This window comes from Erpetoichthys calabaricus, chromosome 17 (assembly GCF_900747795.2).
Source record: "Erpetoichthys calabaricus chromosome 17, fErpCal1.3, whole genome shotgun sequence".
Classification (NCBI taxonomy): domain Eukaryota; kingdom Metazoa; phylum Chordata; class Cladistia; order Polypteriformes; family Polypteridae; genus Erpetoichthys; species Erpetoichthys calabaricus.
In genome coordinates, this window is record NC_041410.2 from 57,726,256 (window position 1) to 57,753,080 (window position 26,825).

General features: G+C 39.1%; 1 protein-coding gene across 2 annotated transcripts in view; it reads right to left on the reverse strand.

Moving 5' to 3' along the window:
• Positions 1-1,934, reverse strand: part of adamtsl5 (ADAMTS like 5) — a 239,772-nt gene extending 237,838 nt beyond the window's left edge. The window contains exon 1 of one of the 2 annotated variants that reach the window (XM_028792366.2): positions 1,505-1,934. In XM_028792366.2, coding sequence (XP_028648199.2) covers positions 1,505-1,524 — 20 coding nt within the window. In that variant the 5' untranslated portion in view covers positions 1,525-1,934. The remainder of the gene's footprint in view (positions 1-1,504) is intronic. The other variant, XM_051920228.1, reaches the window with a different exon arrangement.
• Positions 1,935-26,825: the final 24,891 nt, after the last annotated feature.

Sequence of the window (26,825 nt, forward strand, 5' to 3'; positions counted from 1 at the left end):
TTACAAAACATCACAATATAATTAATATTCTAGCCTAATGTATGCACATTCTTTGAACCCCAGTTTCAAAAGCACAAACACGAAATCCAGTTACGATTCTCTTTGTTCCTTAGTGCAATTATTCCCCAAAAACTGATGTAAAAACATTCTTTCACATTGCCTGGCATCAGAAATCCCCCGACATGAAAATTTGCCAAATAATCATAAAACAGTGGTGGCTTATAATGAAATGTTACATTGCACCAGTGCTTGCTGGCACTGATTGCCAATGGTTTCTTTTTGTTTACATTGCTATGTAATGGCGCTGACAAGCTGCATCCGCCTGTCTCTTAACAATATGAGTTGGCATAAGATCATGTAAATTAGCAGCTTCAGAGCCAGCTGCCGGAGAGCCTAGATAAACGTCAAGTCTGTCAAATTTGCGTATGAATTCCAACTAGTGTGGCAACAGCAAGAATGGAAAGCCACCTAAAACAGCAATGCAATGACCAAGAATCCATCGGCACTTAACACAGGTGAGTGCAGTGCTACAATATTCATAATGACTGCTGTAATGGCAACAACTTGCATCTTTAGCACAATACATTTAAACATTTTATGGTAGAAAATTGTCAGTAATACTAACATGTGTGTTTATTGCAGCGTTTTAATCACAACATCATTATCGTGTGATCAAATGAACACAGAGCGTTCTTTGGCTTTTAGTGAACCAGTCCGATTGAAACGTGCGTGCAAGCGTGCTCCGCTGAACTGGCGCTCGTGTCTGCTATAAATTTTGTAAATCGCCACATCTTCCTGTTTTCAGATCTTTTTTTTTTGGCAAGAAGAAGCCTCATCATTATGTGTACTTCCCTCTCTGAACCACGAAAAACTACTGTACATTCTCGACACCGATATCAGACGGAAGAGAACGATAAACTGATTCCCAAATCTTTATATTACTTTATATAACCACAATAACTCCACGCCCCACTCAGATTTCCCAGAATCCTCACAGTAACTGTGCCTCCGCTGTCAATCTTTCAGTTCTTTGCTCCTACTGGCAACCGGCAGGTGACACCGGATGACGCCAATAGATTAAAATGAAATACGCAGCCACCCATTACCACCCCTCCCCCAGCCATCACACTTTATAATACATTTTTAAATTGCTCAAAGTTAAAAATACTATTGCCTACTCGCCTTGTACTTTCACCACAATGGCAAAAATAGTGCGTGCCTTAAGTTACTTAACTATCCATGACAGCGTAATGTATCGGAGTTGACAGCACTACACTTATAGCCACAATTCTCAGAATTCCCTTTTTATCATAAACAACGTTAACAAAAACGAAAGTAACATGTATCTAGAACAAAAGCATAAATCACGTACAAAACGACTGATGTCAGTAGTGAGTGACAGCCTTGGTTTAACAAAATCTCGCATTAACTAAATGGGGTAAACAAGTGCAGCAAACGAGTGAAACACATTTCATCTCCTTAAAAATGAAAGGTAAACTCTTACCTTATTTCCGAAAGTGACATACTGCGGGGGATATGTCTATAACAATTCCAATAAGAAGTCTTGGTCCGAGCAGCCCAAGTATCTTGAAATATGTTTATATATATATATATATATATGTACTATTAGATTATTATGGTAATTTATTAGATTATATTTATGAAAGTCTTCTACAGGGGTATATGGTTCCTGAATCGCCCGTTCTTCGAGCTGTGTAGAGGAAATACCACCCCCATTTCAACATTTGGAAGCAAGGAGCATCTGAAATAAACACCAGATAAAATGGAAAAGATAAGATAAACGGCCTTAAACTCCGGGTTGGCTGGGACACGATGTTTGTGTTGATCGCAGTAAATTCCAGCGACGCCAGAGACAGACCTTCTCTTTTTTCTGAAACTGAGTTAATCCCCTTGCGACTTTTTCTTGTAATATAATTACAGTGTATTCATTTTCCTCACTTATTCTGAACACCCCCTACACCCCCCCCCCCCCTTCAGTGCCACATCACTGTTCATCAGAAAACGAGCCCAGACATATCTTTTTTCGAATTCATTTTTTCCCATAAAGTATATCAGGAGAAAAGTTTTAAAAGTCTTTTAGAAAAAATGTATACCATTCACCGAATTAATCGATATTGATTTGTTAATTCATACTGATTGTCCAGGAATACAAAATATGCTCGTTTATATTTTACACTTTTTACCTCCGAAGAAATTATGCAAACCGCCTAAAAGTTCACAAAACACAAGTTACTTAGATGTCATACACCGTTGCTTTATTTAGATTCATTATTTTTTATGTTAGGTCCAGCACTCTCTGCACTATAATTAGGATATACTCTGGATATCTGATATTAAAATGTTTTAGAATTTCTTGTTTATCTTTATACATGAAGCCATATACATATTATAAGAGTAATCTTGAAAGTTACATTCCAGCTGTATTCCATTCGCAATAAAATGTGATGCTTTGCTGGGAACACCTTTTTTTAAGGTCCCTCTTCCTATGAAGGCCTCTCATAGCTCATGTTTATCCATAGGTCTAAGTAAACAGATCTGTCTGATATTAACTACAAATATTACTCAATCGCTTCAAATATGTGTTTTCATTAAGAAAGGTTTTATTTTCTCTTTTCGCATTGTATTTATAATTGACCCGGTCTCACTTCTCGTATAATCTGTAACTTGTAATTTTGGCATTAGTACCACACCTGAATCCAGCCACACTCTCTGTTACGCTTTATTTCAATAACAAATTCCTGCTTAAAGTTGTACGAGAGACGCGAATCTTTCGTTTGTTGAATACCATTTAGTGTAAAATGATTGGTTTACAAATTTTATAAAACCTCTTCGCACCTCCCTTTCCTTTCTTCGCCAGCCAATCAAAGAGGCGTTTAATGGGGTGAACTACACCTCTTCTTGCTGAGGCCACTAGTTGCGCCCATTTCTGTGATACTGGCCAATCGAAGAGCTTTGTCTTTCAGTAAATAACAGAGTCCTTCCGCGTGGAAGCGCTTACTTTGTCCTTGACAGTTTTAAGATTTTCAGTAAGTAGACGCTAGAGTCAAGTAGAATTTATTCAGTTTGAAACATACATCTATATTACTCTTTTTGTTCGTTATACTGTTTTATTAGAATTACCGGCAACATGTGTAAAGAAGTATCCGCTACGGTGATTTACATTTTTTCATTCTAAGTGTTTTGTTACCAGTTCATAAAGCTAGAAGGAAATTATCATAGCAGTGAGTTTATTTTAATTTATTTTCACATACAGTATGATCCAGTTTAAAATGTTACGTTGGGTCTCGTTGTTCCTCGATAATGCTGCTTCCATTAATACCAGGAACCAGAGCATCAACCAAAGCTTTGTTACAGTTTTTTTCACTACAGTTTCACTAAGCAAAACACTAAAGGAAGGTTACGCGGACCATATAACGTTTACCGCAAACGGATATTTGGCTACTGACACAAATATTAAATATGAAGAGAATCGCTGCACTGCTCACTGTCTTGTTTTTGATTTTTATACTATGCTTAAGGTTTTGTGTGACACACAATGAGTTTTTATCCCAGATTGTATTTATTTTTCCCTGAATTCTGTGCTTCACGATTAACTGAAGTTTCCAAGTTATACTACAAACTGCTAATAAATGCTTGTATGTCTGCATAAACAGTGAATATATATTTTAAAAAATACTAAAACAAATACAAACTGACCTGCTTATTAGTGATATACTCAGAAGATAATACTATATAAGAATGAAAATTAACCAAAATAATACAAGACAACTAAATAGAAAAAACAAGTTGAAATGGAGTAAAAAGTCACTCTAATCCAATAATGATAATTGTTTTGAAAAAAGTGAGTGTTGCACAAAACAAATCATTCACAGACAATTAACATTAGTGTTTAAAAACATCCAGTCACTACAACATCACCAAGGTCTATGGTGCAGGCTCCACACACAGGGCAGGAACCAAATGTGCAGACAATATTATATATACATTTCAAAGAACCTTTTGTTCTGTAGAGAAAATTAGGTTACAAAAGAGGACTGGCACCACCATCAACTTATCATTGAATAGTTATTAATATCTATCATGGAAATATTTTAGGGAATTCCTTTGAAAATTGGTTTTAAAGTGACACAATTTGTTTGAGTTTTACTCACGCTTTGTGAACATAATCCAGTAAAGCTCTATAGTTCATATCAAAAAGAAATTTTAAAGAAAGCTGCCTTTTCTGCTATGCTGCATTCTAACCAATTACACTTCACATATCACTGCAAAGAAAAACTGCATTGTTTTTCAGAATATTGTATTTGTTCAAATTTTGACATCTTGATGGTGGTCCTAATTTGTCCTAAACTTTAGTCTCTTGGGCTCTTCTCTGGTTTAACAGCTTGAAATCAGATCAGACATTGTGACTTTCCTCTTTAAATCTGGGTAATTTGCTGGAGTATTTGGTCACTGAATTTTTACTACATTGTGTTTCACAAACTACTACTTCAAAGCAGTTAACCACCAAACTGTACACACAATAATGATGCCAGCTCCCCTCATCTGACTCAGCTTATGGTAGGGATAAACATTGTCTAATACATTATCTCCTTGGTTAGCTTTTGATGTGTGGTGCAGCATTTTAATTTTTTTCCAGTTTCTTTTATTATTCTGTCTTTTTGGAGAACCAACTTTCAATGAGTGGGTATGATTTTGACTTTGCACCTGATGCTATTGTATTAATCGATGATTGATTATGTGGATGTGATCATGAATGAGTGAATGGATGGAAATGTTTGGTAATGTAATGTTGTAAATTCAGAATGTGGCTGTGCTTCCAAAGGGATGCAAATCCATAGTTTGGATTTGCAACTAACTTTGAATGGTTTTTATAATCTACTTTTATGTAATACAATATTTAAAAAAGGTAGACATTTAAGTTGCCAACTGATATTTTTTTTAATGCCTTGTCATGGGCAGCATAAAATCTATTTGTTGAACTTAATGAATAAATGAATAATTTTTATGTATATGAAAAGTTTGAATAAACACACCATATTGTGTAATAGTAAATAGTATTCACTGGGTAATATAATAGCTCACAAAGAAAAAATTGTGCGTATGCCAACTTGCTTCTGGGGCATTGCTGTTGAGTGTGCTTCCTTTTTTGCCAAATGGCTATGCAGTGTGGAAGAGAGGTAAGGTACAATATTAGAAAAAATTAGATGAGAATAGGCCATTTAGCCCAAAAAAGCTTGCCAGCCCTATCAACTTAACACCTCCAAAATAACAAAGTCAAGTTTTGAAGGTTCCTAAAGTCCTACTATTCACCATGCTACTTGGTAACCTATTCCATGTATCTATGATTCTCTGTGTGAAGAGAATGTCTTAATGTTTGTGCGAAATTTTACCTTTAACAAGTTTCCAACTGTGTGCTGATGTTCTTGTTGAACTCATTTTAAAGTAACAGTCTTGGTTCACTTTACTAATTGCCGTCATAATTGTAAACAATTCAATCATGTCTCCTCTTACTCTACTTTTGTTTAAACTGAAAGTCTCAGCTCTTTTAATCTTTCCTCATAACTCATCTCCTGTAGCCCTGGAATCAGCCTATTCACTGTTTTCTAGACTTTTTCTAGCACTTCTAAGTTTTTTTTCTTTTTAGCCTGGAAGACAAAACTGCACACACTACTCTAGGTGAGGCCTTACTAGTACATTAAAAAACTTAAAAGATAACCTCCTTTGATTCGTACTCTACACATTGTGCCATATAACCTAATATTCTGTTAGCCTTCTTAATGGCTTCTGAACACTGCCTTAAAGTTGATAGTGATGAGTTCACTACGACTCCTAGATTGTTCTCATAAGATGTACTGTCAAGTTTAACACTTCCCATTGTGTATTCAAACCTGACATTTGTACTTCCTATGTGTAATAATTTGCATCTACTTACATTAAATATATTACAAATCTGCCCAAGCCTGTATGATTCAATGGTTTCCAGGTTATTTGCCAATCTACCTGTCTTAGTATCATTTGCAAACTTAACCAGCCTGTTTTTTATATTCCTATCCAAATCATTTATGTATATTAAAAATAGAAGCTGCACTAGTTATGACCCTTGAGAGACAGCACTGTTAACATCACCCAATTCTGATAAAGATCCTTGCACCATCACACTCCCTGTGTTTTAGCCAGTTCTGCACCCATCTAAACACTACACACTGAACTCACACCTGTTTTAGTTTAATGCCCTACCACTCATGTGAAACCTTGTCAAATGCTTTCTGAAAGTCAAGGTAAAAGAGTGCTATATATAAGTAAAATTAATTATTATTATTATATTATTATATATACCACTCCGATCATATTTTGTTGCTTCCCTATAGAATTTCAGTATGTTAGTAATATACAGTCTCCCTCTTCTGAACCAGTGCTGATTGCTCAGTAATTCTCCTGTTCTTGCCATATGTTGCTCAATCTTATCCTTAATAATTCCTTCCATTAATTTACCTGTGACACACATATTGGCCTAGAGTTGCTTGGATCTGCCCAATCTCCTTTTTTATATAACAGGATAATATTTTCCAGTCCTTTGGGACTTCCTCAGAGTGCAGTGACATCCTAAAATATGCACCAAAGGCTTATATATGTATGTACTAATCTTCTTAAGCACTCAAGGATAATTATTATCTGGTGATTTGTTTGATTTCAGCCTTCTCTCTGTACAATTTCTAAATCCCTCAGTACCTCCTTAGTAGTCCATATTTCCATTAGGAGGTTATCCACTTCCTTAGAAAATGCAGGTTTAGTGCATCTTCTATTTCACTGTTTGCATTTTTTAATTCCCCTTTACTATTCCTAATGTACTTCACCTCCTTCTTGACTGTTCTTTTACTACTAAAATAATCTCTTGGGTCATCTTTCTCCTTATCTGGAACACTCTCTAACTGCCTTTTAGCCTCCCTAATATCCTTCTTAATTGTTGCCCTCATGTTCTCATATGCCCTATGATTCACATTGAAGTTATCAGTCTTGTACACCTTGTACAGCTGTTTTTTGCCTTTGTAGCTTTTTTATCTTCTTACCCATCGTCGATGTTTTTTTCTAATTTCCTGCTAATTTCTAATTTTGGGATGTAATTCTCTTGCACTATATGTAAAATACTTTTAAATCTGTTCCACTGCTCCTCAACTGTCTTCACACACTTGTTAGATTTTCCCATATCTGCTCAATCTTTGCCGTACTAAAATTAAACTTAGTTTTAGTCTTTTCAGTCATGCTCAGGCAAAACACTGAGAATTGTATTATATTATGGCCACATGAACCTAGTTGTTCAGTTATCTCTACACCCTCAGTTTTATCCTGATTATAACAAAGTACTAATCTAGACAGGCAATTTAACATGCTGTGTTCAAAAACAGTCACATATTACTTCTAAAAACTCCTGTTTTTGTACTCCACTATTTGCAAGATTAGCCCAGTTAATATTCAGGTAGTTAAGTCCCCCACAATTATAATATCTTCCTGCAGACTTGCCTTTTTAATATTATTAAAAAGATGCATATTTGAACTATTGTCTGCATTGGACAGTCTATAACACACCTCAATAAGGTGGGACTCATCATCAAACTGAAGAAGACTTGCAGTTAAATTCTGTTTTATATAACGGCATCCCGTCTGCTTTCTTATTCTGCCTTTCCTTCCTAATAAATGTGTATATGTTATACTTATCCCAACCTTTGTTATTTAGCCAGGTATCTGTTATTGCTATAATATTATAATTATGTTAAGCTACATATAATTCCAACTTGCTCTTTTATTTTTTATACTTCTAGCATTAAGGCCAGCTATTTTAATGTGTTACTTATTTTAGTTTTGCACTTAAAAGTCTTAGAATTTATTTTGTTGTATATATTTGTTTTTATGGTATTGCTAATCTCCTCATGCACAGTTCTAAACCTGGCCTCTCCTAATCTCCCTGCCTTCCATTCATTAGATTAAAACTCCTTGACTAACCTACTCATTCACCACTCTAACACACTAAGGTTACTTATTAATACTTTCAAGGAAGGAACTTTATTCTCAGTGGTTCTTCAAAAATATACTGAACATTGGTGTCTCTGCTGTAAATGCAGGTGGGGCATTGCCCCTCACATTCCCCACCATTCGTTGGTCAAGATCCCTGTCCTCAATAAAAAAAAATCTGTCCCATGATAATTTAACTATTTACAAATATTTTAGCAAAAAAAGCTTTTGTTTTGCACAATTAAAGCTAGTCACTGGATAACATGTGAATTATGCAATGCAAGTAACATTTTTTTTCTTTTTCAATAGATGTTTTTTACAATGTTTGCCATTGTAGAATGCTGGCCACAATTGAGATCTGTTGTGTTATAACCTTTTTTTTCTCTCCATTTTGCATTAAAACACAAGGTTAATAATTTGTCTAGGCTCTCATTACAAATTACACGGGGTAAGTAATATATACAAATATAAGTTTTGGGACGAGCATTCCTTTAACACAGGAGTGGGCAGGTTCAGTCCTAAAGGGCCGCAGTGGCTGCAGGTTTTTGTTCCAACCCAATTGCTTAATAAGAAGCACTTATTACTCAAGTAACACTTCTGCTTCACTTTAGTTGTCTTGCTCGTTAAGATTTTGAACCCTTATTTCTTATTTTAGTCTTAAACAACTGTAGTCTTGGTTTTTAATTGGTCCTTATTAGCAATAAGATGCAAATGACAAAATAAACCAGCATTTCCCCATTTAGCTTGTTTCCATTTACACCTGTGTGTATTGATCATGCACTATTGGGTTTAATTAAATACTTGGAAGGAAAGTGAAGAGAAAAAAGTGAAGCACTGAGAATAACTCGTCAGTTTTAGACTTCAAATCATTTCGATGATATCCTTAGAAAGGAAAAAAAATCTAGGATATGAGAATGACTTGACATGGCAGAGTTAAAGCACTAGCAAGCCATGAAATTAAATAATTGACAAGGATTGGTTTTTAATTAAGCAACTGGGTTGGAACATAAACCTGCAACCACTGTGGCCCTCCAGGACTGACTTTTCCCACCCGTGCTTTAACACATTGTTGAAGCATTTATAGCCAACTCAACTTAGCTGTCATAATCAGATTTTTCAATTTTTTAATGATGTACTTAATACAATTTCCTATCCAGAGAAATATTGCTTTTTGGAGTATATGAAATGTTCTTTGTGCTTTATGTCATTAGCATGTTGAGATATTCTAAGCAAATGTTTTCTCATGAGTGCACATTGTGAAAGATCAGCCCGGACACAGACAGACACTGAGGTGCACAATGTCCAAAACACACACCTTTTATTTACACAACTGCACACAATACCGTGCACAACCCAAAAACTCAGTCTTTTTGTGCTGCTCTTCAGCCGCCTCCACTCCTCTCTCGCAAGCTCCGTCTTCTCCCTCCTAACTCCGGCTCCTCGAATGGAGTGAAGCAGCCCCTATTATCCCACCCCGGATGTGCTCCAGGTGCTCTGTGATGGTCTTCCAGTAGCACTTCCTAGTGTGGCGGAAGTGCTGCCCTTGCACCCGGAAGCACTCCAGGTGTACACAGTTCCTGGTTCAGCAGCACTTCCTGGTGTGGCGGAAGTGCTGTCCTCCAAGGCTCCAGGACTGTCCAGGCACCCCCTGTGGTGGCCACGGGTCCCCACAGGGTTGAGCTTCCCAGCTCCATCTCCGTGGCCCTGATGGATTCCAGGGGGGGATGCCCTCTTACGCCCAGGGAAAGGTAGTGCCCTTCCCCGGTCCATCTTTCTTCCAGGTGTCCCGGTGGGGCAGGATCTCTGGTCGTCTGCCACAACATATATACTGAATTTCTAATTTCTGATGTGGAGTTTGAAGGGTAGAACCCTTGAAGTAATCTATTTATTGAACATTTTATGATACAATTTAAAGCATGCATAAAGTTGCACATCTCACTGTTTTGTAGTCATTATAGTTATCATGAATTATACTGGTTACTCATGTACAATGAGATTTAGCACTTTGCCTATTAAACATAAATTGGATATCTATGAATTTTCATATGTGTTTCTGCTTTCAATGTTGAGTATTTGAGGATGAGATGTTTCTTAATATTGCAATTTGGAGACTGTACTGTTTAATAAAATCATGTTTTGATAGTTCTTTATTTTGTGCAATCATTTTAGGCATTATTTGGCTAACATGTTATCATCACAGGTGTAGTAACCTAAGGCATTATGAAACACAATATCTCTCCCTTTTGCCCTCACGTGAGATTTACTGAAGGTCATCTGCTTCTTCACCTGCCCTGCAATGCCACTCCAGCTGCTTTGCTCTTCCACAGCTCCTTCCATGTGGTTCTAATAATCTTTTCTTTACCTCTTCCACTGCCTACACATTTATGCTGTGATCTCCACCTCACTCCACTCACTTGGGGTTAGATGCAACACTATTTGCAATCACTTTCCACAGTTATTTGTCAGCCAATCCTAGCTAGGATCCTTCTTGAAACTCACCAGGTGCCAGGACTCCCCCATGAATTTGCAATTGCTTGGAAGCAATTAGTTGGGGGGTGGGGCTTTCCCGTGAACTGCTGAACATGCCTTACTTCACACTGCAAGGCCCTTAACCAGCAATTACTGAGCGCTTTGAGTAGTGAGAAAAGCGCTATATAAATGCAAAGTATTATTATTATTATGATTACATTACCATACCATACCATTTTTATTTGTTAAGCGCTTAAAAACACAGCATTACAACTGACCGAAGCGCTGTACAGTTAAAACAAGCAAGACTAAAAGCAAAATATTAAAAACAAACATTAAGAGAGAATTAAAACAGAGACACTAAAAAACAGGTCAGGGGACCCAATAAAACAGAGAAATAGCAAAAAGCAAGTGGAAATAAGACAGGTTAAGAATTAAAAGCCAATGTGAAGAAGTGAGTTTTTAGGTGTGATTTGAATGTGGCGACTGAAGTGGCTTGCCTAACCACTAAAGGTAAGGAGTTCCAGAGCCTGGGTGCACAGACAGAAAAAGCTCTTTCACCACAAGCTTTAAAATGTGCCTTGGGAACGGTTAGGAGCAGCTGATCTGTGGATCTAAGAACACGAGGGGGATTGTGACGATGGAGCAAGACACTCAAGTAGGCAGGGGCTAGACCATTTAGTGCCTTATAGGTTAAGAGGAGTATCTTAAAATCAATTCTGAAGCTAACTGGCAGCCAGTGTAGGGTTTTTAAAATCGGTGTAATGTGTTGGCTTCTGCTGCTTCCAGTTAAAAGCCTTGCAGCCGCATTTTGAACCAATTGGAGTCTCGAAAGAGTGGCTTTACTAATACCATATAGGCAGGAATTAGAATAGTCGAGCCGGGACGTAATGAATGCATGGATTACTGATTCCAGGAGGTGGTAAGGCAGAATTGGTTTGAGTTTGGCAATTCGCCTGAGATGGAAAAAGCAGGATTTTACTGTGCTGTTGACTTGAGCATCCATTTTCAGGACCATGTCCATTTTGATTCCAAGATTGGAAACAGACGAAGTTACTGGAATGGGAAGAAAGTCGAGGCCAAGGGGTAGGGTCTGTTTGCGGTCGGGACTAAAAACAATGACCTCGGTTTTTGAATCGTTCAGGTGAAGGAAGTTTACAGCCAGCCAGTCCTTAATGTCAGATAAGCAGTCGAGAAGAGGTTTAGTGGAGTCAGTTGACTTGAGGGAGAAATAAATTTGGCAGTCATCAGCATATAGGTGATACGAGATTGCATGTTTTCTAAAAATTGCACCTAAAGGCAGGATGTAAATTGAAAAAAGTAGTGGCCCCAAAATGGAACCCTGGGGGACACCACATGGGAGTGGGACTGATTCAGATGAAAAATCGTCTAGCATGACTCTAAGAGTCCTGTTGCAGAAATATGACTTGAACCAGTCGAGGGCTAAGCCAGATACACCAGCCCAGGATTCAAGTCGGGAGATCATGATGTCGTGGTCGATTGTGTCGAAGGCAGCAGATAAATCGAGAAGAACCATAATCACGTAGAGTCCTGAGTCCAATGCCAAAAGGACATCATTTAGGACACGTAAATGCGCAGTTTCTGTGCTGTGTTGGGGCCTAAAGCCTGACTGAAAAAGGTCCATTACCTGATGGTCCTGTAGGTGGTGAATTAATTGCTCATAAACTACTTTTTCGAGTAATTTTGACAGGAAAGGTAGTTTGGAAATTGGACGAAGATTGGAGAAGACGGCAGGGTCAAGATCAGGTTTTTTCACGATTGGATGTACAACGGTGTGTTTGAAAGCACAAGGAACTGTAGCCGAAGATAGACTACTAGTTATGATCTTTAAGACATCATATCGAATCACAGGAAAGACATCTTTCAGCAGTCTGGACGGCACCACATCGTCCGGAGAGCCCGAAGGCTTCATTGAGGCGACGATTTTTTCCAGATGGGGGAGCGAAATGGGTTCAAAGCTGGTGAGGGAGCCGTGTACAGGAACGGCTAAATCAACAGAGCCAGAAGAAGAAGTGGAGATCTGGGATCTAATGTTCGTGACCTTATCCAGAAAAAACGTAAGGATCTGATTACAAAGAGCATTGATGAACCTTTGCAGAAGAGAAGACTACCAGGTATTTATGGTTGCCTGGAGCGCACATGTATCATGACCAAGCCGATTAGGGACACACAAGAGGGCAGAGGAAACTGTGTTGTGGCTGGATCTTAACACTTATGGCTCAGTCCCAAACAAGCTGTTGGAAGTGGCACTGGAGAAAGGTGAAAGACCTCATCCAGGACTATTACAGAAATTCAGTTTGAAAGTCTTATCTGTGTCAGTGTCACCTGAATGGCACCAACATGAACTGGGCATAATCAGCAGCTGTACCATTTCAGTGATGCAGTTCACTTTTACAATGACCATGGTGGTGAAGTCAGCAGAGTGTTGGGGCACATAAGCAAATCTGAAACAAAGCAACCCCCAGTCAAAGCATTCATGGATGATCTCACAGCAACAACAACATCAGAGCTGGGAGCCAGGTGGATTTTGCAGAGAGTACAGAAGCTCACAACTTGGGCATATGTAAGTTTCAAACCAAGTCCTGGTCCATGGTTCTCAAATGAGGTGTTCTTTTTCATTGTAGGTAGAGAAAAGACACTATCCATCACACACAAAAACACAGTAAATAGCGTGGGGAAGGTGTTCGACTACAGTCTGAAAGATGCTGACTCAGTCCGAGCCACCTGTGCTGATGAACTTGAGAGCTGATTGAGCCTATGGCTATCAGCATAGAATGAGGTCAGGTCAGCTTGGGATCCTGGTTGGCAACCCCCTAAGCAGGCACGCAGCCAAGTCCCACTCTCTGGAAATGACCATCTGTCTGCCACAGCCAGATGTTACGTGGGCATCCCCTTGGCCTGCTCTAGCCACTTGGGTCTTCAACAATGCAGATCCTGCAAGCTGGATCACCCTCAGGGAATCACTTCACATGGCTGTAGTGCTGTAACTGACGCTCTCTTACAATGCAGGTAATGTGCCACATTCAAACACTCATTCAACACAAAGTCAAACCAGCAGTACCCAAGGATTCTCAGAAGAGACACAGCACTGAAGGAGTCCAGTCTTCATCTCAGGTCACTAGATAGTATCCATGTCTCACAACCATATAGCAATGCAGGACACGCCAGGACTCTAAAGACTTGAACCTTTGTCCTTTTGCATAGGTATTGGGAGCGCCACACACCAGATCATTCCACAGTTTAGGGGCCCAGTAACTAAAAGCACAACATCCCACTGTTATTTTATTAATCCTTGGATTCATAAGCACACTGGTATCTTGAGATCTTAATGTGCGCTCTGGTTTGTAAGACATGATAAGTTCAGATAAGTAAGCCAGACCTTCGCCATTTAAGGCTTTATATGTTAAAAAGAGGATTTTGAAATCTGCCCTAAACTTAACCGGGAGCTAGTGTAAGGATTTAAGAACTGGAGTTATATGTTCATATTTTCTTGTTCTTGTAATAATTCTTGCAGCAGCATTTTGGATTAACTGGAACCTATACAAAGAACAGTTCGAACATCCAGTGAACACCGCATTGCAGTAGTCAATCCTACTAGAAATAAATGCATGAATTAATTTCTCAATATCCTGCTTATTTAGAAAACATCTTTATTTCCCAACATTTTTAAGATGGAAGAAACAAAATTTAGACAAATTTGTAATGTGTGCTTTAAATGACATGCTAGAATCAAAAATAACTCTTAGATTGCGGGCTGATTCAGTAAAATTAATGGTGATTCTAACTGAGTTAAATGATGGCAAAATATTGTTGCAATCATCATCATTCCCTCCAATAATTAACATCTCTGTTTTATGATTGTTTAAAGACAAGTAGTTCTCATCCATCCACTCCTTTAATTCCCTAACACAACTAATTAAAGACAACATCAGAGAAACTTCATTTGGCAACATGAAAGGTATAACTGGGTGTCATCTGCATATGAGTGAAAATTAACATTTATGTTTTCTAATGATAGATTCCAGTGGAAGCATGTAAAGTGAAAACAGTAAAGGTTTCAGTACTGAGCCTTGTAGGACACCATATCTCAGTTCCGAGTATAATGATGGATGCTTCGAAACTGGGAGCTGCCAGTTTGCAAAACCAAGCAGAAAAGTGCATACACACAGTGTGAGGCTGCCATGAAAATGTGCATGGCTTTACGCCAAGTTAAGTTTTTATACATCTGAACATGGGAATGGGCGTACACAACATTTTTGTGTGTACGCACTATTTATACATAAGGCCCATGGAGTGCAAGGTCAGCAGGTTCCTCCAAAGATAGCTAGGATTGCTTTACAGCTTGAGTAATGTTGTGTTGTATGGGAACAGCAATAAATTGAAGCTTCTTTTTAAGCTCAGGCAGGGAAAAGTTTATTAAGACACTAGGCTCACCCACCTTTTAAGGCAACCGACTTTTATCCTCAATTTGTGTGCGCTCCATGTGTACATCAGGCATGTAAGTGTGGGGAATGAGAACATCAAAGTGCCCATTCATAACATCTTCCGAAAACCTAAGTTTTTTTATCCCCTCGAGTGCCTGTCCAAACTTGGAGTGTAGGACTCCATAATAATATACTTGAAACTCATAGGGTGAACAACTCTCCCGCTGCCATTAGCTCAGAAATGGTACCCTAAGTTTGAGACTTTGACATTTCAGTGAGATACTGAAACTCATTTGTATAAGAGATTCCTGACAACATCATTGTAAATGGCTGAAACCTTGACCAATTACTTAAAACATGTTGTACAATGTCAACCCAAATCTGTACCACTAAAGACGGAGTTTCATGCACTAAATAAGCTATAGATGAGAATAAGAAAGCACCATCTCCCCTGATATTTACTACGCGGTGAGGCATTTGTACTCCATCAACATTAATTATTTCCAGAGACATAATTTTGTCTATTTTTCCAGTGCATCGCGCACAAAAGCAAAGGAATGATGGGAGCACCAGAACTCTGCTCACATGGTGGCGCTTCGTACTGCAAGCCGCAAGTAGTAAGTCTGTGATAAGCGGAATACCGCTACGCTTTGCACTCATGGGATGGAAGGACAATCCCGACCGCTTTTATATAGTAAAGGATAATCATGGCAACACCTACAGTATGTGAAGCCAGTAGACCCTAAAGCGGTTGGTCCTGGTACTATAGTGAAAGCAGGAGGGAAATGGCAGTGGAAGCAATGCAACAGGCAGAGTTCAGTTTGCACCACAATGTTCTTTTGGGAAGAATGGCGCATAGTGGGACTGGCCTTGGGAGTGAGATAACTCATTAAGATATTGCCAGCGAGAAAGAGAGAAGAAAGTTAATACAGGAGAAGGTGCAGGCTACAGTGGAGGATGATCAGCAAGGCTGTGGTTATGAAATGAGAACATGTCTGGATGAGGTGGGAGTAGACTTTAGAGCAGAGAGTCGCCTTGGCAATAGAATCCCCATATGATTAAGTTTTGTCAATGTCAATAGTGCTTTACAATAAAAGAAGAACAAAGAAGAAAGAAAAAACAACATACAATTAACATAAATAGAAATAAAATAAATGAACATAAATAAAATAAATAGAAGTAAGATTACATAATCACAATGAGGAAACCATCAGTATTACTGAAGGTAATGGAATGCAAGTGAATAGAAATGAGTCTTTAATCTTGTTTTGAACAGTTTAATTGTAGACGACTCCTTTATGCAATGAGGTAAAGAGTTCCACAGGCGAGGAGCAGCAGCTGCAAAAGCCCTGTCCCCCTTAGTTTTACTCTTGGTACAAGGGACAACAAGAGACAACTGACCAGAAGATCTAAGCATTCTAGATGGCTGGTGTAAAGCACACAATTCAGATAAATAGGCAGGAGCAAGCCCATGTAAAGATTTAAAAAATAAAGCAAGATTTTAAAATCAATTCGAAAACTGACAGGCAGCCAATGTAAAGAAGCTAATATTGCAGAAACAGAATCAGACTTTCTTGCCCCAACCAGAAAGCGAGCGGCAGCATTCTGGACCAACTGTAACCTGCGTATCAGGGATTTGCTAATCCCAGAATGCAGCGTGTTGCAGTAATCAAAGAAAAAGAAAAGATAAAAGCATGAGTAGCTTTCTCAAGATCCCTAGAAGATAAAAAGGCTTGATCTTACCTAAAAGACGAAGCTGGAAAAAGCAACTCTTGACTACAGAATTAATCTGTTTCTCAAAAGAGAGGTCGCTGTCAAAGATAACACCAAGATTGCGGACTTGAGGTTTGCAAAAGACAGAGAAAGAGCTGATGGCTTTAGCTGATGGACCCACTATAAGCACCTCCATTTTATTTTGATTCAGATCAAGAAAATTATTAGCCATCCAGGATCTCAAAAAGACAGTTGTGCAGTTGATTCATTGCTGGGTTGCAGATGGGAATACAAATCTGTGTATCATCAGCATAGCAGTGAAAAAAAAATGTTAAATTTCCTAAAAATAACTCCAATAGGGTGAAGGTATATAGAGAATAAAATAAGACCCAAAATACATCCCTGAGGAACACCACATTTAAGAGGAGCAGTAGACGAAAAAGAGGAATTTAAAATCACTGAAAAGTGTCTACCAATTAGACATGACCTGAACCAGTTAAGAGCAGCCCCTTTAAGCCCAACAAGATGTTTAAGCCGGAACAGCAATCTCATGGTCAATAGTGTCAAAGGCAGTGGACAGGTCAAGGAGGACAAGGACTGCAGCGCCACCTGAGTCAGTAATAGAGATGTCACTGAATACTTTCAGGAGGGCCGTCTCAACACCAATAACGCCTAAAGCCAGATTGGAAGATCTCAAATAAATTATTGGAGTTAAGGTGATCAACCAATTGATTATAAATAATTCTTTCTAATATTTTAGCCAGAGATGGCAATTGGGAAATCGGGCGAAAATTGTCTTAAAACTCCAGGATCTAATTCTGCCTTTTTTAGACAGGGACGCACCGCAGCATGTTTAAAAAATGAGGGCACAACCCCCTCACTAATAGAACCATTGATAATGGCTAGTAAAGGTGGACCCAAAACATCAAGAGGCGTGGAGGTACAATATCAAAAGGACTGAGAGTAGGTTTAAGGGAGTCAATAGTACTTTTTAACTGTGAAAGTGAGACAAGATCAAAAGATTCCAAGACAATGCCATGATTAACAGTAGGAAGTTCATAGCCATTTGGAACAATATCACAGCGGATTGCATCAATTTTACTGACAAAAAATGAAAGAAATTGCTCATATGAAAGAACAGTACTATTTAATCCTGTCATAGACTGAGGGTGAATGGCCACATTAATTGAATTAAATAAGACCCTAGAATTCTTAGAATGACGGGATACTAAATCAGCAAAGTAATCATGTTTAGCTTTCTTAACTGCAGCATGAATGTTGAATAGAGAAGTCTCTAAAAATCTGTTTAGAAACAATCATTCCATCTTTTTTCCAACGCCGTTCTGCAGTTCGATCGCGTAGTTTCATTTAGCCAGGGAGCAGGTCTTCCCTTATTACAGCGTATCTTGAGCGGAGCAATTGAGCCTAAAACTGTTTTACAAGAAGAATTAAATTCTAAAATAGAATCATCGATACCATCATATTGGACATGTACATCAAGACTAGAGAATATGGTTTTAAAATCGGATATAATAGAAGAATTTTAAAAGCGAGAACAGCATGGAGCACAACTAGTAGTAGGACCATCAACAGTAATATTCAAATCCATCATTATAGAAAAGTGATCAGTAAAAGAAACATCACATAAATCAATATTATTAAATGAAATATCACATGTAAGAACGAGATCAAGGGTGTGACCGAGAGAGTGAGTTGGCGTATTAAAATGCTGGATAAAATCAAATGAGTCCAATAGTGATAAAAGTCATTAACCAAAGGTTTCGATTGACAACAAACATGAATGTTAAAATCACCAACAATAAATTCCGTATTTTTCGCACCATAAGACGCACTTTTTTTCCCCCAAAAGAAGGTTGGAAATGTCTGTGCGTCTTATGGAGCGAATATTGTGTCACAGACCATGATGTGTATTACCTGACAAAAGTAGAGGGCGACAAAACTCACTGATACATTATAGGCATTCCCTCTGTGCTTGGAGGAATGTTAGACTCATTGACTCGGCATCTAATCCTTGCGTGTGCGTGAGTTGCGAAATGTAAACAAATATAAGCAAAGGCAAGATGGCATCTACATCTCACAAGGGAGTGAAGCGAGTGCAGAAAACAAATGTTTTGCGCATTATCACTGAGTCGGACTTTTGTTGACAATGATCAGGAGATCGAACAAGAGAGTGAGGAACTGGCATCAGCTGATCGGGACACCAGCCGATGCCACCCCAGCTGAGCGCATTCGTGCACCTATGGCAAGGTTCGTGTGGGAGGAATACCTAGACATTGATCCGTGGGAGCCAAACTAGCTACCAGACTTCACAAGACAGTATGGCTTGCTGTTGGACTTGACAGATTACCAGCCACAGGACTACTTTAGGCTGTTCTTTCCTGAAGCTGCCTTGCAGCTACTGTCAGACGAGACAAACAGGTATGCAGAGCAATTTTTTGAATTGAGGGCTGTGCTTGCACCTCATTCTCGTTTTTCAAACTGGAAACCCACAACAAAACACGAGATTAAGGGCTTTGTGGCATTACAAATATAGATGGGACTAGGCTGGCGATATAACTTCAGGGAGCATTGGTCCAAACATGCGTGATGATAAGTATGTGCTCCTGCAAAGTGATTGTGAGCAACTGAGCTTCATAAATTCTGACACTAGCGATGAGGAGTTCTTGTGGTTTCCATAAAACTTGAAGAATGCTTGAACCTTAAAGTCTCTCCTTATTTGTTAATGACAGTGATGATGTTTCTTAATACCGCTGTTGAATTTACATGGTTGAAATATTATTCTGCTATATTTTATTAAACTTATTAGTACACCATTTGGTTCAGAATATTTTTTTTCTTGTTTTCCTCCTCTAAACCTAGGTGTGTCTAATGGTCAGGTGCGTCTTATGGAGCAAAAAATACGGTACTTTGTCATGGGAGAGGGTAATATCAGCCAGGAGATCAGAGAATTCAGAAATGAAGATATCATTAATTACAGGACGTCTATAAACCACAGCAAACAACAAAGAAGGGGAGCTGCACACTTCAAAAAGTTGCAGTTTGACACTGCTAAACGGATCTCTTGTAAGGCTCTGACACAAGAACATACTTTTAAAAACAGTGGCAATGCCCCCACCACGACGAGTAAGCCAAGGAGAGCTTAAAAATGATTAACCTGATGGTACCAAGTCAGTAAAACATGAAGAGTCACAATTTACAATCCAGGTCTCAGTGATGAAAAAGAAATCCAGTTTATTTGAGATAATAAAGTCTTGCAGAATAAAAGTTGTATTAGACACTGATCTCATGTTCAAGACAGCAGCCTTGATGGAAGTAGAAGAGCTTGCTGCGGGATGAGCACGGGTGAGTATGCGAAGATTAGCAGCGTTTACTCCCTGAGAGCACACAGAGGAAGAGTGATGCCGCCTTTAGATGGAGAAATTAAATCCGGTATCCAGTGCCCAAGGACCAGGGATAATAATAATAATATTTTTTTGCATTTATATAGTGCTTTTCTCACTACTCAAAGCGCTTAGCAATTGCAGGTTAAGGGCTTTGCTTAAGGGCCCAACAGAGCAGAGTCCATATTGGCATTTACGGGATTCGAACCAGCAACCTTCCGATTGCCAGTGCAGCTCCCTAGCCTCAGAGCCACCACTCCGCCACATGGATGGGATGGAGTCCTATGCAGGAGAAGATGGGTCATAGACGGCATTGGGAATCCAAGCTCTGGGACTTGAGTCGGCATTGTTTAACAGCATTACCGGCTCTTTTTCCACGGCGGTGGCGAGTGCGTTTGCATCTCCAAGAGACAGGGGAGTCCCAAGGGAGGGTGTCTCCAAGAAAGGGACCCTGGAAGTCTTATTGAGCAGTTAAGGCACGGCTTTGGATGAATGGCAATATTGCTAGTGGCATACCCAAGTCCTCAAGTCCATTGCAGAGACCATTACCAAGTGAATAAGGGTCAGTCGTAACATTAGTCCTCAAGTAAAGTGGATTGCATTTGTCAGGAAGGAAGAGCTACCAAAATAGAAGAGAAGGCACCCCCCAGGAAAGCCTGCTTTCCTCCACATGGGGCTGGGTGTTGCAAGTTCACCTGGAAAAACAGCTGAAATTTGTTCACATCACAAAGACTTCATGAGGTCTAACATCCTAAGCTCAGAAACAAGGAGATGGGTCATCATACTGCAATAATCGTTTCCTGGGAAGATAGCATGAAAGAGACTCAAGAGAGGACTGGCACAAAATACAGGGAACTGCAAGAGGCAAGGATGGAGGTTAAAATGCATTCTCATCAAGACTGGCTGCAGGGGCTTTGCAGGCCAGTCCCTCAGTAAGGCATATAGAGCCTGGCTATCAAGGAGCTGAACAGTAAGAGAGCCAGTGGGTCCCACACAGGGCAAGCAGAGAGAGTTTCTAGGTGGCTCTGGCTAAAAAAGAGAGAGCAGTGAGGTAAGGAGCATGCTACTTTGATACAGGTAGAGGCATGATCAGCCTTGGCTGGGTCACCCTGAGAAGGGTGACTGATGTTCAAAAAACCTGAAAAACCCAATGACCCCAGGTAACATCAGTGATGATATGTTCAAGTTTGTGAATCATATTCCCAAATAAAATGCTTAACGTATAAATAAAAAACTGGAGTGTGTTCAATGTATGGCTGAATTGAAATGCTGTCTGTATCTCTATCAAGACTAACCAGTACTACCTCTGGGATAAATATGGGTACAAAGTGTGAGAATTATTTAGAGTTCATTTTGTATGATTATTTATTTTATTTAATAAAATACTGTACATAAAGTTGAAAATAAGTCAATATTTCAAAATGTGTAACAATCGGCATGTTACAATATACCCACATGGCACTTGTCATACTCCATTCAGTCCCATACCCTACCACAAGGAAACACGGCCATTGGAGATGCAAATTGTGATGATGAAATTTAGGGTGAACCCTTTTATGCCCCAAGATTGTGGAGTACAAATGAGAGGAATCTAGAAGAAGTGGGGCCAAACTTTGTGAAGTAAATAAATAATCAATTCATGACTGGTGTGGAGAAAAAAAGAGTATTCTCTAGCAGATGGATTAAAAAGACAAAAGCTATCTATTATACTGAGGTCTTCACAGAAGTTATAATTGGACCAAGTTGAGTAAGTCGTACATACCTGATGCCTCATTTATAAAACTTTGTGTGGATTTAAGTGTGAAAATATCTGCATGCCATTTCTATGCGACTTACCCTTTATAAATCACAATCACCTTGTAAATGTGTATTTGTGAACACGACTCGATGCTAATCAACTTCATACATATGCAACCACAATGCTGCACATGTTCATTGGGCGGTAGATCAGCTTCCCACTTGACACGTCGAGACCCCGTCACATGCATTCAAAAGCATCTGCCTGCACTTCACAACTGAGTTCAGAAGATCATGCACAGCGTTGTAGTGTCTCTCCTCCGAATCCTGGCGATCCAGGAATGGCATAAAGTGCCAGAGTCTGAATGAGTAGTTGATATTACTTGGCACAAGTAATGACATGTAATGATGAACTATGGCTGATTGACAACAGTGGAGATTAAAATTGTAAAAGAGAAAATCAAAAATAAAGTTAGTCCTGGAGATCTCTGCCAACTGGCTGCCTATCTGCTCCTGGCTTTATAGTGGAATCTGTGCTGGCCATCCAATCAAATGAAAGAATCTGTTCATCCAATGATACAAAAGCTTGTTTATCCAAGATGACTTTTCCTTATGTAGGAGAGCAGCCTCGCAAGAAGAGCAATGGCAGCAATTGCCATATCTAAATACAGAGAAAGTAAAAAAATAGAAGAGGGATTGTAACCGTTTACAAATATTGTGATAATTTTACTTCGGTACACATGAGCTAACAAACAGAAATGCAGTATGGACAGCTGTTCAGCAGCTCCAGTCAGGGTATGCTAGACTAAAGTAGCAAAGCTGAGACTGAAGGGCCACCTCTTATATTAGCCGGCCAATCATTTCACATCTTCGGGGTCCTGTAACTAAAAGCTTGACCTCCCACTGTTGTTTTATTAAGCTTTGGAATCTTAAATAGGCCGGCATCTTGAGATCTCAATGTGCATCATGGTTTGTAAGTAATTATAGGTTCAGGTAAGTTGGCCATTTAAGGCTTTATAAATTAAAAGGAGGATTTTGAAATCAGCCCTAAGTTAAACTAGAGGCCAGTGTAAGGACTTGAGAGCAGGAGTTATGTGTTTGTATTTTCTTGTTCTTGTAGAGAAAAGCCAAGCAAAATGACACCTTTTATTGGCTAACTAGAAAGATTACAATATGCAAGCTTTCGAGGCAACTCAGGCCCCTTCTTCAGGCAAGATGTAATACAGAAACTGAAGTTTCCTATGTTTATATACACACTCTAGGACAAGAAACAACATTGGTAAAAATTTAAATGAGAGATTTTGAATGTAAAAAATTAATAGATTCATTCAGGCTAGGGTTAATTTAGCAAGAGAGAAAAGAACAATGTATTGTCAAGATCTCTGGATAAGATAACTGTCCAACAAAGTCTTTTGAAGTTTGTAATGAGTTTTTTCAAAACAATGTGGGTCTGTAGACAGGTTGTCTGTCATTCTGAGAGATGTAAACAATCCTCATATCTGGCCATAAAACTCTTGTCTTTATTCAATCCATGTTGTAAAGTATTAAATTTTAGCATGAGTTTAACTTCCCATTCTTTTCTCTCTTGCTGTGTTTTGAAGTTGCCCATAAGCACTGTGACCTTAAAGTCCTTCTCACAGTGTCCATGGCTGTTGAAGTGGGCCGCCACAGGAACATCTGTGTTGCCATGTTTAATGTGGAACCTGTGTAAGTTCATTCATTGTTCTTGTAATAATTCTTGCAGCAGCATTTTAAATTAACTGAAAGCTACATAAAAAATAATTTGAACAGCCAGTGAATAATGCATTGCAGTAGTCAATCCTACTAGAAATAAATGCATGAATTAATTTCTTGGTATATTGCATATTTAGAAAACCTCTTAATCTTCCAACATTTTTAAGATGGATAGCTTTTTTGCATGGTTTTTAAATGACATGCTAGTGTCAAAAATAGCACCTAAACTGCATGCAGATTCAGCAAACCCACTGAGTTAAAGAGTGACAGAATGTTGTTGTGGTTAGCATCATTCCCTCCAATAATTAACATTTCTGATTTTTCTGCATTCAGTGATCAATCTCAAGAGACAGTCTCATTTTGGCATCACATATGACTCGTGTGAACGGTTTACAAAGTAGTTTAATTTTCACTAGATTCCATTATTGCAATAGGAGTGCAGTAAAGTGATCCAATTACATTAAGAGAAATGGACACTGCTTGTAAAGTGCCTTTTTATGTTGGCAAAAATAGGTTTTGTTTTATTTATGTGCACTCACAACCATACGAAAACTGGATGCAGTGCCTCACTGGTCAGTTAATGGCATCCGGCAGAGAAGGCATGATGGAGTGAAGCTTGGCTGAGATATTACTGACCTGTCGCCTAGTCCCCTGAGAACTGACAACAGGTAACTGATATAAACTGAAGAAAAAACAAAAAGTTGTTCAGCAGCATTGGGCCTCTTAAAAAGTAACTGAAATACAGACTGTACATCATATTCATCAGTTTTGAGGCTTAATACGCTCATCACGGCACAAACTGATGATTGGAGACTGAGACATTAGGACGTGCTGATGTCATCCTTGCAAATATAAGAGGAACTGTTTTGTATTAGTTTTGTATTCTAAGGTGTGAGAGTTCATTAAAATAAGACATTTTGCTCCTAAAAACATTTTTTATTGGTTGCCACTTGGGGAGCTATGCAGGAATTTTTAACAACAACAACAACATTGATTTATATAGCACATTTTTATACAAATAATGTAGCTCAAAGTGCTTTACATGATGAAGAAAAGAGAAAAAAGGACAAAGTAAGAATTAAAATCAGACAACATTAATTAACATAGAATAAGAGTATGGTCCGATGTCCAGGGAGGATAGAAAAAACAAAAAAAAAACTCCAGACGGATGGAGAGAAAAAAATAAAATCTGCAGGGGTACGAGGCCATGAGACCACCCAGCCCCCTCTGGGCATTCTACCTAACATAAATGAACAGTCCTCTTTGTATTTAGGGTTTTCACGGAAGGACTTGATGATGATGGTCATGTAGACTTCTGGCTTTTAATCCATCAATGTAGGAACATCATGGTGCTTTGATTAGGTGGTGGTGGCGCATGAGAGAGTAGGGGTTAGTACGGATTTTAGAGCCACCATGAATAGTTATGATAATTAATTGAATATACAGAGCATCAGCATTAAACTAAATTGAAGTTATGAGAAAGCCATGTTAAAGTAATGTGTTTTTAGTAGTTTTTGGACAATGGATGGATGGATGGCTCCACCATATCAGCCTGACGAATTCCTATTGGCAGGCTATTCCAGATTTTAGGTGCATAACAGCAGAAGGCCGCCTCACCACGTCTTTTAAGTTTAGCTCTTGGAATTCTAAGCAGACCCTCATTTAAAGATCTAAGGTTATCCATCTATCCATTTTCCAACCCGCTGAATCCGAACACAGGGTCACGGGGGTATGCTGGAGCCAATCCTAGCCAACACAGGGAGCAAGGCAGGAACCAATCCCAGGCAGGGTGCCAACCCACCGCAGGACACACACAAACACACCCACACACCAAGCACACACTAGGGCCAATTTAGAATTGCCAATCCACCTAACCTGCATGTCTTTGGACTGTGGGAGGAAACCGGAGCGCCCGGAGGAAACCCACACAGACACAGGGAGAACATGCAAACTCCACGCAGGGAGGACCCGGGAAGCGAACCCAGGTTCCCAGGTCTCCCAACTGCGAGGCAGCAGCGCTACTCACTGCACCACCGTGCAGAGCAGAGGTTACGATTTGGAATATAAGGTGTCAGACATTCCAATATATAAGATGGGGCGAGATTATTTAAGGCTTTGTAAACCATAAGCAGTATTTTAAAGTCAATTCTGAATGACACAGGTAACCAGTGTAGTGACATCAAAACTGGAGAGATGTGCTCGGATTTTCTTTTCCTAGTTAGGATTCTAGCAGCTGTATTCTGCACTAGTTGCAAACGATTGATGTCTTTTTTGGGTAGTCACCCTTAGTTGAGTTTCCTCCAGTAAAGCAATGTCAATACAGGGATTGCTTTAAAGATTTAGACAGCACAAACAGCGATTTTTGAATTCAGGCCCTGAACATTCCATAAGGTGATAGACACAAATATTCATATCTGAAGAAAATACTTAGAAGAATAAAATCTAGAGATGTAAACTGGCTGTTTGCACAGATTTAAAATGATCTTCTAAACAACTGACAACTACGCACAATGTCTTTGTATTACCAATGTCTACAGATTCATCCACAAGTACACTGAATTTTTTATTCTGCATTTTTCTGCTAAAGTAGCAGTTGGCAATGACACATTCAGCAACAGCAGTTACCTTGGTGCAGCCAAGATTTAAGTTTCACAGTCTTGAGTGTTAAAAAAAATTATGTCAGAACTTCAACCAAATGGTTTGTGGATCATAAAGCAATGTCAAGATCTGCTGAAAAGCATGTTAACTTTAGCTCTGCTGCTTTAACAGCATTTTTTCTTTTTTTCTTTTCGGGAGTTGTGTTCATGCAATCAAGTATGGATTTTTGCATTAAGGCCAGGTTAAACTAAATACACACTTTTTCACATTAAGACCTGCATTAGATGGTGTAAGAAGTACTGTAAGCGCATGCTGTACATGATCCTCCCATGTGCCAATACAGATAATGATGCCATCCAAGTAGGCGGCATTATGTGAGTTGTGGGGCCATTGCATTTTATCCACTAGATATTGGAAAGTGGCTGGTGCCCCGTTGAATCTAAATGGGAGAACCTGATACTGCCAGTTGCCACTATGGGTGCTAAATGCTGGTTATTCTATGGTGGACACATTAAAGGAGTTTGCCAGTACCCTTTTGTCTTGTTAAGAGTAGTCAAGTATTGATCCTTTCTGAGCCACTTGAGGTGTTTGTCCACTTGGGGCATTGGGTAGACATTGAAATGAGAGACTTGATTACGCCGATGGGAATCATTGCAAAAACATCAACTCCAGGCTGGCTAGGTCTAGGCCAGGGACTACA